The sequence below is a fragment of the Acanthochromis polyacanthus genome, chromosome 4 (genome assembly GCF_021347895.1).
Source record: "Acanthochromis polyacanthus isolate Apoly-LR-REF ecotype Palm Island chromosome 4, KAUST_Apoly_ChrSc, whole genome shotgun sequence".
Taxonomy (NCBI): domain Eukaryota; kingdom Metazoa; phylum Chordata; class Actinopteri; family Pomacentridae; genus Acanthochromis; species Acanthochromis polyacanthus.
Window position 1 is genome coordinate 31,502,852 of NC_067116.1, and position 14,063 is coordinate 31,516,914.

At 39.4% G+C, this 14,063-nt stretch overlaps 2 protein-coding genes across 2 annotated transcripts in view; one reads left to right on the forward strand and one right to left on the reverse strand.

The window, feature by feature from the left end:
* Positions 1-14,063, reverse strand: part of agxta (alanine--glyoxylate and serine--pyruvate aminotransferase a) — a 491,885-nt gene that overhangs the window by 444,851 nt on the left and 32,971 nt on the right. The window lies entirely within an intron of this gene.
* LOC127533720 (uncharacterized) lies at positions 1,101-6,419 on the forward strand. The gene is made up of 3 exons (XM_051947520.1): positions 1,101-1,266; positions 1,357-1,443; positions 2,764-6,419. Exons 1-3 carry the CDS (start codon positions 1,242-1,244, stop codon positions 4,158-4,160), a joined length of 1,509 nt encoding a protein of 502 aa, XP_051803480.1. The 5' UTR covers positions 1,101-1,241; the 3' UTR covers positions 4,161-6,419.

A 14,063-nucleotide genomic window follows, 5' to 3' on the forward strand; every position in this document is an offset into this window, starting at 1 on the left:
TTCTGGTGGTGTTAAGTATTTGTACTAATCATCAACAGACATGTCAGGCCGAGTTTACAGGCTCAATTTAGCTTCTGTATCGTTTCAGTTTTGTTTTCTACACAGACAATAAAACGAGGCAACGAAGTTAGGGACAACATAACTCAAAAATAATAATTGCAACATTTGGGTTTCCAGCACCAATAAAAATGTCTGTTTTTACTCTTTCATAAACATGACTGTTTTTCTATGAAGTGCCAAAATGACACCATGTATCAGCCACAGACTGTAAAAACACAGACAGTCGTCACAGCACTAACGGCAAAGAAATGTGACTGAAACTGAAAACATTTACTTTTGAATTAATAAGTTGAATACTTCCTCTTATGATCAATAAAAAACAAACATCAGACATGTACTCTATATTTCAATAGCTGCTTAATATCAGGTTACTCTGCTATGAGGAGCACATTTAGTTCTGAGTGTTGTGGTTCATCAACAGCAAAAAAGGAAAAACACGGAGAGATGAGTGTCTCATAATAAACTGCAATTTAACAGGATATTTTCAGATACAAGTGAACCAAATGAAATGTGTTTTATAATATAAAATGTCTTGAAAAGTCAATATTTGTGTTTAATAGTAAAAAAATCTAAATCCCTTCATATTGTGACAACCCTCCAGTTCACCAGGTGTCCCTGTGTTTTGCTGCAGAGATTAAGTAGAGGATCACTGTTGCTGCTTTTCTTTTGTTAAAATAAATCTATTTAGGAACCACACAGTTGTTGCCTCCATGTACAGTTTTTGAGCCAAGCTGTAACAATATCTTTACTGAGCATTTATGGAATACAAAAGGAAGAACAGACTTCTACTTCAATTTTTTATGTTGTAATTCAATTGCTTTCACCTCATTAATAAATACTGATGATATTCAGAACAAACTTTTGTTTCAATAGATAAACAGCCTGTTGGGGTGTATTACAAGTGTATTACTCATCACCAGACAAGTTAGGACTCATTTACAGCCCATAATTGAATTATTCAAAACAAATATTACTTTGGTTTCGATAGAAAAAAAGAGCTTGGTATGATAAACGTGTTAGTCATCAGCAGACACGTCATGACGGATTTACATCCTTAAGTTTCACTTTCCTATCTCGGCTGATAAAAGGAGGCGAGCAGATGGAGTTAAATCTAAACACAGAGAGGAGGGAGACTTTTGAGTCACTGATCGAGACCGAAGAGACGCTGAACCACCGCTGCCATGCGTGCAAATAGAAGAAATCGATGTGAGTACTTAGACTGACAAACATTTCTTTGACACTGTGTCATTAAATCAGCTCTTTACATTTAATTAATTTTGTTCTTATCTTCAACAGCCAAACGTCTATCCAACATGGAGACAAGAGGACACCTCACAAATCTCCACCAGCCAATGAGACGGGATCAGATCAGGGAGAGCAGAGGTAACAAAGCATGTCTTATTCTAATTTTTTTTTTTTAAAAAAGGTTTCTAGAAATGAGAGGATTTCTCTCTAAGCTGTTTGCACACTCATTTGGTAGAGTCATGTAAGTGTGTATAAAGATCATGAACATTTAAAGTCGTATAATGTGTGATATGAGTCTGTCACAACACAAAAACTGTTATTAACTGGCAAATATGAATGAATAATAATGGTTATAGACTTAGGTTTTAAAACAAATGAGAACAAAGACAAACTGGGTACACACCTCAAAGATGGCAGCTGTTTCCATACAGCTGTTCCCTTGCGTGCAGGGATGACACACCCTATTCTGCCTGTCCTAGAAAATCTTCTCTTCCTCGTTCGCCAGCTAATCAGGGAGCACTTTTCTTATGAATATTATTGAGCTTTGCCAGCCTTCCTGCACAAATAAAATACGACAGATGAACCCAAAGCATTTTCCGCCATCCGGGTTTGCTGTCTGTTGTGCACCCGGTTGCACATGCTCTGTCGTGTGAGATAACAAGAAAGTACATGCACTGTCCTCCGCGCTCATTTTCAGGATCGCATCAGGCTCCAACATGTTTGGATGAGATATTGCTGTGTTTCTGATTAAGAATTAGAAACGATGCCGCTGCAGCTCCTCTCAGACATGCACTCCGTTCCATGAATCTGACTGCATCTCAACTTGTCAGTTTCATGTCAAAATGAGCACCTTGATCACTTTCCCATAAAAGTCGTGACAGCTATCTTGCCATATCAGGCCGACTACCATTTTCCGTATTATCGTCAACAAGGCACCAGTTTGAACTGTATGCCGTCGCATTGGTGAAGGGACATGGACGAGGAATGTCCTTCAAGTTGTCTGAAGCGATTTAAGGAAGAATCTTTTTCCGCATTTCGACAATGCTATTTGTCCACAAACATCACAGAGCGCAAAAGAGACAACCTGCTGCCTAAATCGCAAAACACCTTTCTCATTCATGTTGATCTACATCTTTAGCACACCGAAATCTCCATCCCACAGTAGTTTGTAGTGTATTATCATTCATAGTGAATTACACGTTGAGAAAGTCATAAATAAACTAATAAAAGGATGCTGTCAGACACACAGCCATCCAATTTGATCCGGTTCTTTATTTATGATATTATTGTGTAATGGGATTTTAAACTTTTCCTTCCTCAAACACAATGCAGCATCTCTTCTGCTGGCATCTTTGAAGGGACATCTAGAAATGGATTCGCCTGCCATTGCACTGCTAATGTTGGAAATAAGCATAATACCAAAAAATATCCTAATTTTAAATCTGTTTCCTTCCACAGCCGGAGACCGGGGAATACTAACAATTAAAACACAGCTGCTGAAGATGATTGTATCTAATCTGCAGCCTTTGGGTATCACAGAAGATGCAAACTTTCTTGATTTTGCAAAAGCATTGAAGCCCACACAGCAAATTCCTACCAAATCTGTGATGCAGTCACTGCTTCTCAAGGTCTACAAGGAAAAAGAGAAAGAGTTGCAAAGTACCTTGACCTCAGTTGAAGACATCGTGCTGACATGTGAGCTGTGGTCTTCAAGATCTGAAGACTCCTATCTAACCGTCAGGTGCCATTTTGTGGACAACCTCGGTAGTCTGAAGTCCTACATACTTAAAACTACCGGCTTGTTTGGGGATGAATCAGCAGCCAACATACTAAATCAGCTCTCAGCCATCATGGAAACTTGGCACGTGACAGAAAAGGTTCATACTGTTGTCACAGCTGGCATGCCACAGCTAAAAGGAAATAAAGCAAGATGGACTCACATTCCTTGCTTTTCTGACATCCTGAATGCAGTATTTAAGGATGTGATGAACAACGATGAGCTGTCCAGCGTTCTCAACAAGTGTTGCAACATCATCCGGTTCTTTAAGTATGACTCTGAAGCTGAGAAGAAGCTCAGAGAATTGCAAGGCAAATTGGAAGAGAAACAAACTGAGCTGATTATGTGTTCCAGTGACAGATGGCTCACTTGGCTGGACATGCTTCAACCACTGGATGAGCAGTACCCATCCATGATGATTCTGATCAATGAGAGGGGGAAGACAGATTTACTTCTGAACGAAAACGATAAAAAGAACATCAAGTACATCATATCTGCTCTGGAACCTCTGAAGCAAGCCACTTCCATGATGAAAGGCAAAGGATTTGAGACCATTTCAGTCATGGTGCCTGTGATATCGAAGCTCATGGACGCACTTGGAAAAGAAGCAAAGGGCAAGAATCATGTTGCCAAAATGCTACTGTCAAAATGCAATGTCGAAATTGGCAATGTCAGCGACCACAAATTGGCTACCGTCACATTTCTCGACCCAAGATACAAAAACCACATAGGAGACAACACCAAGAACCAAGCAATTAATAAGATAATGAAGGAGCTCAATGCAGGCGAAGTGAATTCTGCTGCCGAGCTCAGAGTCCAACTGGACCGCTACAAGGCTTATGAACCCAATTCACAGGAGTCAAACCCTTTGGCCTGGTGGAGGCACACAGGAAAGAAGAAATTCTCTCTATTAAGCAAGCACGCTGTGAAGAAACTTGGAGTTGTCTCCACTGCTGTGCCCTTAGAGAGAGCGTTCTCCAGGGCAGGTGATCAGTTCTGCAACCTAAGGAGCGCAATTGAGCCAGAAAACCTTAACATGGTCCTGTTCCTCAACAGCAACTGGTCTACACAGTCCTAGGTACAAATCCATTCCTCTGTCTGAGCCAAAGCACACACTGGCCATGTTTCCATCAGCATTTCAAAGCATTAAATCAGAAGAAGTTAAAATTGACTGAAAATTTCGAAAAAAAATTCCTCAACTTTGCAAATCATCAGCACCCTTGAAGTCCTTCTGCAACTATTTCGATAACAACTCTTTCAAACTTAATGATGAAGATGTAGATGAGAATCTCCTCGTACAGTTTCTCCTCATGACAGGCTGTGTTCCTGGCACATGCACATTTGACATGCTTGCAGTGCATAACAATCCTATGGACCCTTGCAGACTTTGTCTGATGACGCAATTTACAACACACAGCCACCACAGAATGGCAACTGTTGTTGTTGTACTACTTTTTTGTTCACTTGGAGAATGCGTTCCATAAATGCACAGTAGTTTGGCATCTATGTGTTCTTGCACACTCGTTGCCACGGAGACAGCAACTTTAGCCTTCATGCAAACATCCCCAGAGGGCTCTGTGCAGACTCTCATCAACTTAGGAAAATGAGGACATTTACATCTCACAGACTTTTACGTGCTCACGGATGCAAATATTCTAACATCGGTTGAAGACAACACTGCACTCACTTCATCCCTCAGTTTCCATCAGCATTTCAAAGCATTAAATCAGAAAAAGTTAAAATTGATTAAAAATTTCGAAAAAAAAAATCCTAATTTTTGCAAATCATCAGCACCGCTGAAGTCCTTCTGCAACGATTTCGATAACAACTCTTTCAAACATGAATGATGAAGATGTAGATGAGAATCTCTTCGTACAGTTTATCCTCATGACAGGCTGTGTTCCTGGCACATGCACATTTGACATGCTTGCAGTGCATAACAATCCACGCGGTCACAATTTTTGAGCTTCATATGGACCCTTGCAGACTTTGTCTGATGACGCAATTTACAGCACACAGCCACCACAGAATGGCAACTGTTGTTGTTGTACTACTTTTTTGTTCACTTGGAGAATGCGTTCCATAAATGCACAGTAGTTTGGCATCTATGTGTTCTTGCACACGAGTTGCCACGGAGACAGCAACTTTAGCCTTCATGCGAACATCCTCAGAGGGCTCTGTGCCGACTCTCACCAACTTAGGAAAATGAGGACATTTACATCTCAGACTTTTACGTGCTCACGGATGCAAATATTACAACATAGGTTGAAGACAACACTGCACTCACTTCATTCCTCAGTACAGTGAGGAGTGTTTGTGAATGACTGAACAGGAGGAGGCGCCACTTCAACACAACAGCTGCCTGCAAATTGAAAGAAAAATATTCTGCTCAATGCTCTCCTCATTTATTTTTATCATGGTCAACAGTCTTCTCACATGTGATTTCAGGGATTTTATCATCACAGAGCTATTTTAACTACTGATTCTGAATGCACTATTCAAGATTAAAGATGTTTTTATTATCAATGTACTTGAAAATACAAAGGAATTTTGTTGGCAATCTCTAACCCTAGCAGGTCTGACAGCTCGGTGTTATAAAAAGCTTTAAGGTTGAGACGGTTGGAGATTTCAGTACCAGACTCAGTTTATTTGTAAAAACCCTGAACAGGTTTTATTAATAGTGACATGACTTCTATATCATGTAAAGACAAACTTCTGGGCATAATTATGTGCCACTGGAAACTAAATTTGAATCATTTCTATGTATGGTTGATTTGCTTGAACTTAATAACTGCAATGAATAATAGGATTTAAATTACAACTGCACCGTGCGTTGTTTCAGCATTGACATTGTGTTACAGCTGTGGACGTATTGTGTAGTGTGGTTGTCATGTGTTTTGTTGTGATGTTGTCTGGGAGTGGGTGTTCTTTGTTTGTGTCTATCTTTGTTCTGTCCAGGAGCGGTAATTGGTGGCAAGGCGGTCCCAGCGCTGACTGGCTGTTCATCATTTTAAATCTAAATAAAGCAGTGATGGAGGAGCCTCTCTGACAGCAGCACCCTCGTTTTTCCCAGACTCCAACCTTTTGTGCTTCACACCTGTGTTTTCCGGTTAGATTGACCTAGTGTGGTTTTTGTTTGTTAGACTTTAAATATAGTGACATTGCAGGACATACGATGTGAAATAAGGCAAACATCATTATCGCTGACTGATAGAAATAATTTCTTCATTCTCTGTTTTACTATAAAACTGTGGGGTTTTTTTCTTTTGTGTTTCTTCTTTGTTACTGAAAGAGTTCTGATAGTCTCTATTTTGTACAATACACTTCTTGAAAAATTTGCAACTGTTCTGTGTGTTTTTTTAGGAGTTACAAGCAGTAACACAACATTAAATGAGTACATTACACCAGAAGACTGACAGATTAAGATTCAAACAGAAGTAACACGACAAAATGTGCATTAACGATGTATTTCATATCTCTTTAACCAGAAAATGTCCTCTGTGCGCATTGCAAAATATGACTGGGTTATTATTGCTGATAAATTTAAGTGGAGGCAGCATTGTTCATGACTTTTTGAGTCTGGGGGACCTATATGGGAGGGTGAGAAACCTTATAAAGGTGGAGGTCTCACAGTCTCAATCCACTACTTTAACGACAAGGATTATTTACTTGAACTAAAAACACATCATGCAATAATCAATACTTTCACAAACAAAATGAAAAAAAATCTGAGCATTTTGTCTCCTCTGTCTTTGTCTAAATAAAGTTTTACTGATTTTTTATATATACATATATACTACTTTTGTAGTCTAGTCCTGATAACAGGCCTATGGACCATTTAATGCCTGGTTATAACACTGTAATTTCTTACGATAGGTTCTAAAATCTGCATTTTCTGTATTTTCGTTAGAGATGCCACAAGCTTATTTTTTTCATTATTTACCAATCTGCTGATTATGTTTATTAAGTGTCTTGAAAATGACCACAAATTGTGAATAAATGTAAGTTATAATTCAAAATTGCTGCTGGTGAAACACAGAGGGCTTGTTTTGTTTAATGAATTATTATGTAACAAAGAAAAGCACCAAATCCCCGCTTCTGAAAAGAATTCCTGCTTGAAAAAAAATTCTTTCCATTAATAATCAGTTAATTACAATGATTTTTCATTGACCTTTTCTCACTGAATAATCAGTTAATGGACTGTTTGACAGTTTTAGGGGGTATCTGTGGGTGCTAAAAGCTTGGTTAAATTTACTTGGTACACTGAGAGATGTAGGGATGAGTAGCCAGAAGGAGGCGCCACTTGAACACCAGATCTGTCTGCTGACTGATACAAGTGAAAGACAAACTGCACACTTCTTGTTTCATCATTTTCATGTCAGACAGTTGCTCATATCTACCTTTGGAATTTTATCAATGCTGAGATATTTTAACTGTAGATTTTGCACTAAAACCTGTCAGTCCTCAAAGCAAGATGATGAATCTTTCAGTATTAGGGTTGGCTTAATAATAACATGACTTCTTTATCATATACAGGCAAGGTTACAAGCAGATATGTGCAAACAGAGACTGAATGTGGGTAATCTGTGGGTAAAAAAAATTAACTCAGTCAACTTAAATAATTGCACTAATAAAAAAAGAACAAAAAATTGGGGCTGCACAATACATTGTGTTGGCATCAACATTGCAATGAGCTAATGTGGACAGCCACATCACAGGAAGGGCAATGTAAAGTAAATTAGTTTAAATACAACACACACAGTTGACATTTTTCATGGATAGAAAGATGTCTGTCTGGCCAATGACTGTACTGACAACTGTTGCTGAATTACTTAGATTCTGAAGGAATCTGAAAAGCCTCGAAAATCTCTGGCAAATTCTAAACTTCTGTTCAAGCTGAAAGCTTCTTTTCCATTAGTATGTTTGCAGTCTGTTGAGCCAAACAGAGCACGGTGCATAGACCGGATTTTTTTTTCCGTTAGTTTTCATGGTCAAAATGAGAGATCAGGTGGTCGATCTTAAAGTAAATCAATATTTAATTTTTTATAAAGCGTTAAAGTTTTGCGAAGCCAGGGGGCGGGGCTACTTCATTTAGAGTGATAGTGTAGTAATGAGAGTGGCGACATGACAGGTCCAAAAAATTTTGGTCACGTGATCTATAGGAGCCATTTTGTTTCCAATTCATGAACGCCGGTTATGCCTGTTAACGTTGTTTACAATGCAGAGAGTCATTCTAGGTCGTTTTTGGCTTCATAAATACCTGAAAAATGACGGGCTGTTGTGCCTTTGGGTGCACAAATCGATCGGAGAAGGGATTACACATGCTTAGATTTCCCAGGAGTAGTGAAAGAAGGAAACTGGGAAAATAAAGTCCGGAGAGTGGGATGGAAACCGACTTCATCATGATTTTTGTGCCAAGTTAGTCCCATGTATGTACTTTCATGTTATGATGTATGGGTGAATGACAGATAGAAAAGTTTGATGTGATTTTAGGCAGTTGTGGTTATTTTGACTTTGACCATTTTCATGCATGGAGATGCATGAAATACGGGCCGCTGAAGTTTAACGGGGTAACCCGTTAAACTTCAGCGGCCCATCTGAGCTTCGACAACAGCCTCCCTGTTCATTCACATGATTTCCAATTCAACAAACAGCTGACAGTTTTTGTTTCCTATTTTCTGTTTTCCGTCCAATCTGCAGTCACTTATCAGCCTCATATGACCCGAACAGGCTCCGTGTTGTTCACCTGTTTCTGGACTGTTAGCCGCCGTTAGCATGAGGATGCTGTTAGCCATATGCTTACAGCTGCAGCAGCGTACAGGCGGACGGGAAAACGTATTTTACTAAATTTTACCGAAGCTGCAAACTCGATGATAGAAACATTATACACCCATGGAAAGCTTAGATTCTCATGAATCCGCCGGTATAAACCACTTTCAGATGTGATTACCACAGCGGGTAATATAAACACATTTGTCCAACAAACAGCAAATAACGTAAACAGCACAACTCACCTTTGAAGGCTCAAAACTAGTCACAGATGAAAATATTCAACTAAAAACGGCCATAATCCAACCTTGGACATCCAGACAATACAAGCCAGTAAATTATTTTGTCCAAAACGTGTCTTAAAATCAGTAAATAATCCATAGTTTTCGTGAATGTCCACCTCGCGCTGCGCGTCCCATATTGAGTGAATGGAAACAAAATGGCTTCAAATCCCCAGTTGTCGCCACTCTCATTATATAGGCACTCTAACTTCATTCACAGTCCGGTCTGGAATGATTGACAGGTCATATGAAGGAGGCACCCCAGACTCTGCTCTCCTCCTTTGGATTAACTGATATGATCACTGTTGGTTTGTTTATCCGCGAAGCAGCAGAACATTTTCCACAAACAGTTTTTCTGCCCGTTGGCTTGTTTTGACCAGTTTTCTACCTTCGGCTGATTCCACCAGCAGACACTGAAAGGACTCTGATAGTTCCGTAAGTGTTTATCTTCTTGTCGGTGCCGCTTTTAATGCACTTTATGTGCAACTTTAGTGTCAGATATAATGTGTGCCATACACTCCAGATGTTGGTGGAATTTATTTCAGTGTGCGTTGACCAGAGAAGAAAGTTACCATCCCGTAAATATTCGTTTTAATCTTCGCGATGCTAACTGAGCTAGCTGCTCAGTCGTAGCCTGATTAAAGCTAACGTAGCATTAAGCTAACAATGTTTGTGTTGTGTTTCATGTAAACAGCTGAAGTGTGTTGTTAGTGTAATGTGGTGCATTTAGTTAATAAAACTGTCTGTGAGATGTTGGTTCATATTAATATAACGTTTAGAAAACCTAAATGTGATTAAAACAGTAAGGTTAAGGTTCTGTGTTGTCAGTAGTCCTGAATATCTGCTGAGTCTCTGAAGTTAAACTGGAGAAAACAGTAAATCTACTCTCTAGTCGTTAACATTGTTTAATGACTGATTGACATGTTGTAGTACGTATTCCTGCAGTTTAAACTGGAAAAATAAACTTCCAGAATATGTCCAAAGTAATGATGAATGCTACAGTTATTACATTTAAATTGCAGCACAGATAAGCTGGATAGTAAAATCCTCTCCTGTAAAGCTAAAGTGACTGCAGGCCTTTCTGTCTTTCAGTGCTTGGAAAATATATATGACAGAGGAAATCTTTCCAGGGTCTCTTTAAAATGAACCTCTGCTGTTGATGCTGATGCTGTGACGTCTGTCTTCATAAAGGTGTCTCATGTTCACTGTGAGGATCTTCTGAGTGAAGCCAACAGAAGGAAAACCTCATCTGGTTCTGAAGAAGGAGAATGAATGGAAAACATCATCAGTGAACCACTTCCTGTTTAACTTTCACTTGCAGAAGGACAGACCAACTGTTTCAGCAGTTTATTAGGCCATGTTCAGACTGCAGGCTCAAGTGACCCAAATCCGATTTTTTTTGCCCCTATGCGACCTGTATCTGATCTTTTCATGACAGTCTGAACGACACAGATCTGATTTTTTCAAATGTGACCCAGGCCACTTGGATATGTGGTCCTAATTCCAATACATATCTGATCTTTTGCCATGCGACTTCAGTCTGAACGGCCAGGTCGCATTTATCTGACCTATACGTCATTGGTACAAGACAAACGTCACTATTCTGCGTTCAAGCAAAACACGTCTTAGGGCTGCCGAAGACGTCTGTCTTGCCGTGAGAGTGTTAAAAAGAGGCGCTCACATATATAGGTAAAGGTCGCCCTTGTCATTCAAAAATTCTGAATGAAGTCCGCATCTGTGAAGCCTCTCATATCACTATCCCACCATTCCTGGCTGCGACTCCGCACCCACATAGTTCTCTGGACAGACATTGCTGCCACTCCCCCACAAAATGCCAGGGCCAAAATCCTGGCTCTCTTCCTTCTTGACCTTCTCCTTAAAACGATTAAGTTGTAAATATGCTGGCTCCGGCTGGACAGCAACTTTAAAATGGCCAGACATGCTCTACTGTTAGCATTCATGTTTACTTCCGTAAACACTGAACACGCTCTGCGTGTCGTTGTTGTGTCCTCTTCTGCGCATGTGGGACACTTTTGGGTCGTGTGAGGTTCACACAGGAGATCAGATACAAGTCGCATTTAATTGGAAATGTGAACGAACTCGCAAAAAAATCGGATTTCACAAAAAAATCGGAATTGAGCATTAAGCCCTGCAGTCTGAACATAGCCTTATTCTATGTTCAGCAGACAGGTGCTCTGCTTTGGAGTGTGACGATGTCGTTGGTGATGTGGAGACTGAAGTTTCTGTTTCACCCACAGCATGCTTCAGGGCACCTGGGTCGGACTTGATGTGTGAAATACTGATCGACAGCTCAGATTTAATTGTCTGTAGTTCTGTTTTGATGGATGTTAAATTTTCACTCAAAGCCGCCAGGAGCTGGGTCTTTAAAATAGCCGCTGTCTCGTTACAGAGTAAAAGTAGAAGTTCCTCCTTAAGATCAGAGATAACAGCATCTGAGGGCCTCTTCAAAAGAAGACATAGTTGATGAAGGCGTTCTGGAGCAGAAAGACCACGACCAAGCAGCCTTGAGATCTTAGGCAGCGTCTCCCTCAGGTGGATGTCAACTGTGTTCACGGTCAGGTCTGTGGTAATCCCGTCATAAAACAAAACAGAAAAAAAATCTAGATTATAAATCAACATGTAACCAAAGCACTGTGTGTATAACACCATAGTATAGGATGTAGTTCAGAAAATGTCAAAGTATAGTATACTTTTTAAGAATAACATAGTATGGCCTGTACTTCATAGTATAGCATGTCGGCAACAAAAAAACCCCATAGATTATTATGTGGTTCAAAAAGCACAAAATTATGGGATGTTGCCTAAATTGTCATGTATGCTGTGTGGTTCAAAAAATGTCAAAGTGCAGTATGTTGTCAAAATAGTATGTCATTCAAGAAAACATCAGAGTATAATATGTGGTCTAAAAAGGCCATAGAATACTAGTTCATTGCACAAGTAAAAGTATAGTAATTTTTAAAACTGTTCAAATTCTTATAATATGTTGCTAAAAACAACAACAAAAAACCTAAAACAAAAAAAAACATCATAGTAATAGGTCCATTAAAAAAGCCCATAGTATAGCATGTAGCTTTAAAAACATCAGAGTATAGTCTTGGTCCACAAAACGTTGTTATGTCCCGGCTGTTTGAAGTAGGTGAGGAGCAACACAAAAACAGTCCAAACCCTGGTTTCCAGATGGTTAGAAGAGTATTTATTTGAAAGAGTAAGTTTACAACAACGCAACATGTGAGTGGGTTAAAAGCAAGTGGGTGTTAGTAAAATAAAAATAAACAAACAGAAATAAAAGTGAACTTCACGTTGATATTGATGGGCATTCCAGCCAGGAACAAAGTAAAAGATCATTGATACGAAAAAAAAAACTTCCTGTTCACCTCTTAAAACCCAAAAACACACTGTAGTAGCACCCTAAACTAAAACTACCAATGGGTTCCTGTTTTCCTTTCTGAACAATTCAGAGGTCCCTCTTTATCTCCCCACACATCCACCAACCACTGGAACACATCTCCAAAGTTCTGCTGAAGCTCAGCTTCTCCTCACAAGAAGTGCCGTCAGATGAAGGAGCCTTTTGAGAGGCAGCTGGCATCGTGATTGGACTGTACTTTGGTCTGTTCCAATCCAGCTTCAGCTCCAGAGACGGCAGGTGGGACGAGTCAACGGAGGCCAGGTGGACGAAGGCATTGAGTAGAATCCAGAAAACAACAGAGGAGTGCAGCGGCCCAGGGCCAGAACAAACAGAGTACATAGTATGTCTCCAAGAAAACATCATAGTTAGCCTTTGGTATGATAAAACGCCATCATATACACTGTATATTGTACAAATAACAAGTCAAAGGAAAGAGACGTACATTGTAGAATTCTAGTAATTGTGGGCTGACTGATTTACTGATTATCAGTATTTTATTTTTTACTGATTTACAGTAATAAATACATTTAAAAATGGCACTACTTTGGCTCTGAACCTTTTTCTAGCTGCGGTCGCTCTGTCTTCTGGAGTGATTTGATTGGTTATACATCACAAATAAAACTCCTTTAACTTAACATCTGTAAACAAAACAAAAATGTATCAACAAAGTTTTCTGTTAGTTTGTGTTCTTCTAAGTTTAACTCCAAGATTTTAAATACTTTCATTTACTGCAATTTAATATCTCCTTCAAATGTCTCACTAATAATCATTATCAGCCTTAAAAACCCACAAAACACCCCTCTATACTTGACCACACTTAGTACAGTCTGGTTCCCCCTTCTATAAATCTGCTTGGAATCTTCCACTTCCTGTTAGTCAAAGTGGCCTTCTACCTGGACAGGTTTTGTTGGAGCTCATGCAACAAATATTTTGGATAACTGCACTTTAATATGGATGGATGACAATGAATTAGAGTTTGTTTCAATGAGACTGAGTTAAGATGTGTAGCTCTGTCTTTAAATAGGAAATTATTTCTAAGAATTCACAGAGAAAAGTATGAAATGTTTGCTAGGTTAGCATCCCACATGTTCTTTCCCTTAGCTAAAGCTAACTCTCTCCAACCTCTGGATCTCTTGAGTTGCTTGTTGTCCAAATATCTTGCTAGAGGTGCTGAAGCTCAGAAAGTCTGAGATGTTTGTTCAAAATCAGCTCATTCTCAAGTCTTATCTGAACTTTCCTCTTTTGTTTGAACTTTCCCTAAACTTAGGAGTTAATGACAGAGCAGCACATCCAGACTCAGTCTCATTTATGTAGAGATTAAACTTCAGTGTCATTCATTGATGACGAAGTGCAGTTTTTCATGTTTGTTGCACATGCTCCCGATCAAACCAGTCCAGGTGAAAGACGATGTGAAGAGAAGCTCCATTGGATGAAAATCTCACATTTACTTTGGAAATAAATGTCCTTTTATTAGACACTCTCATGTAAAAGTTGGATTTCCCTT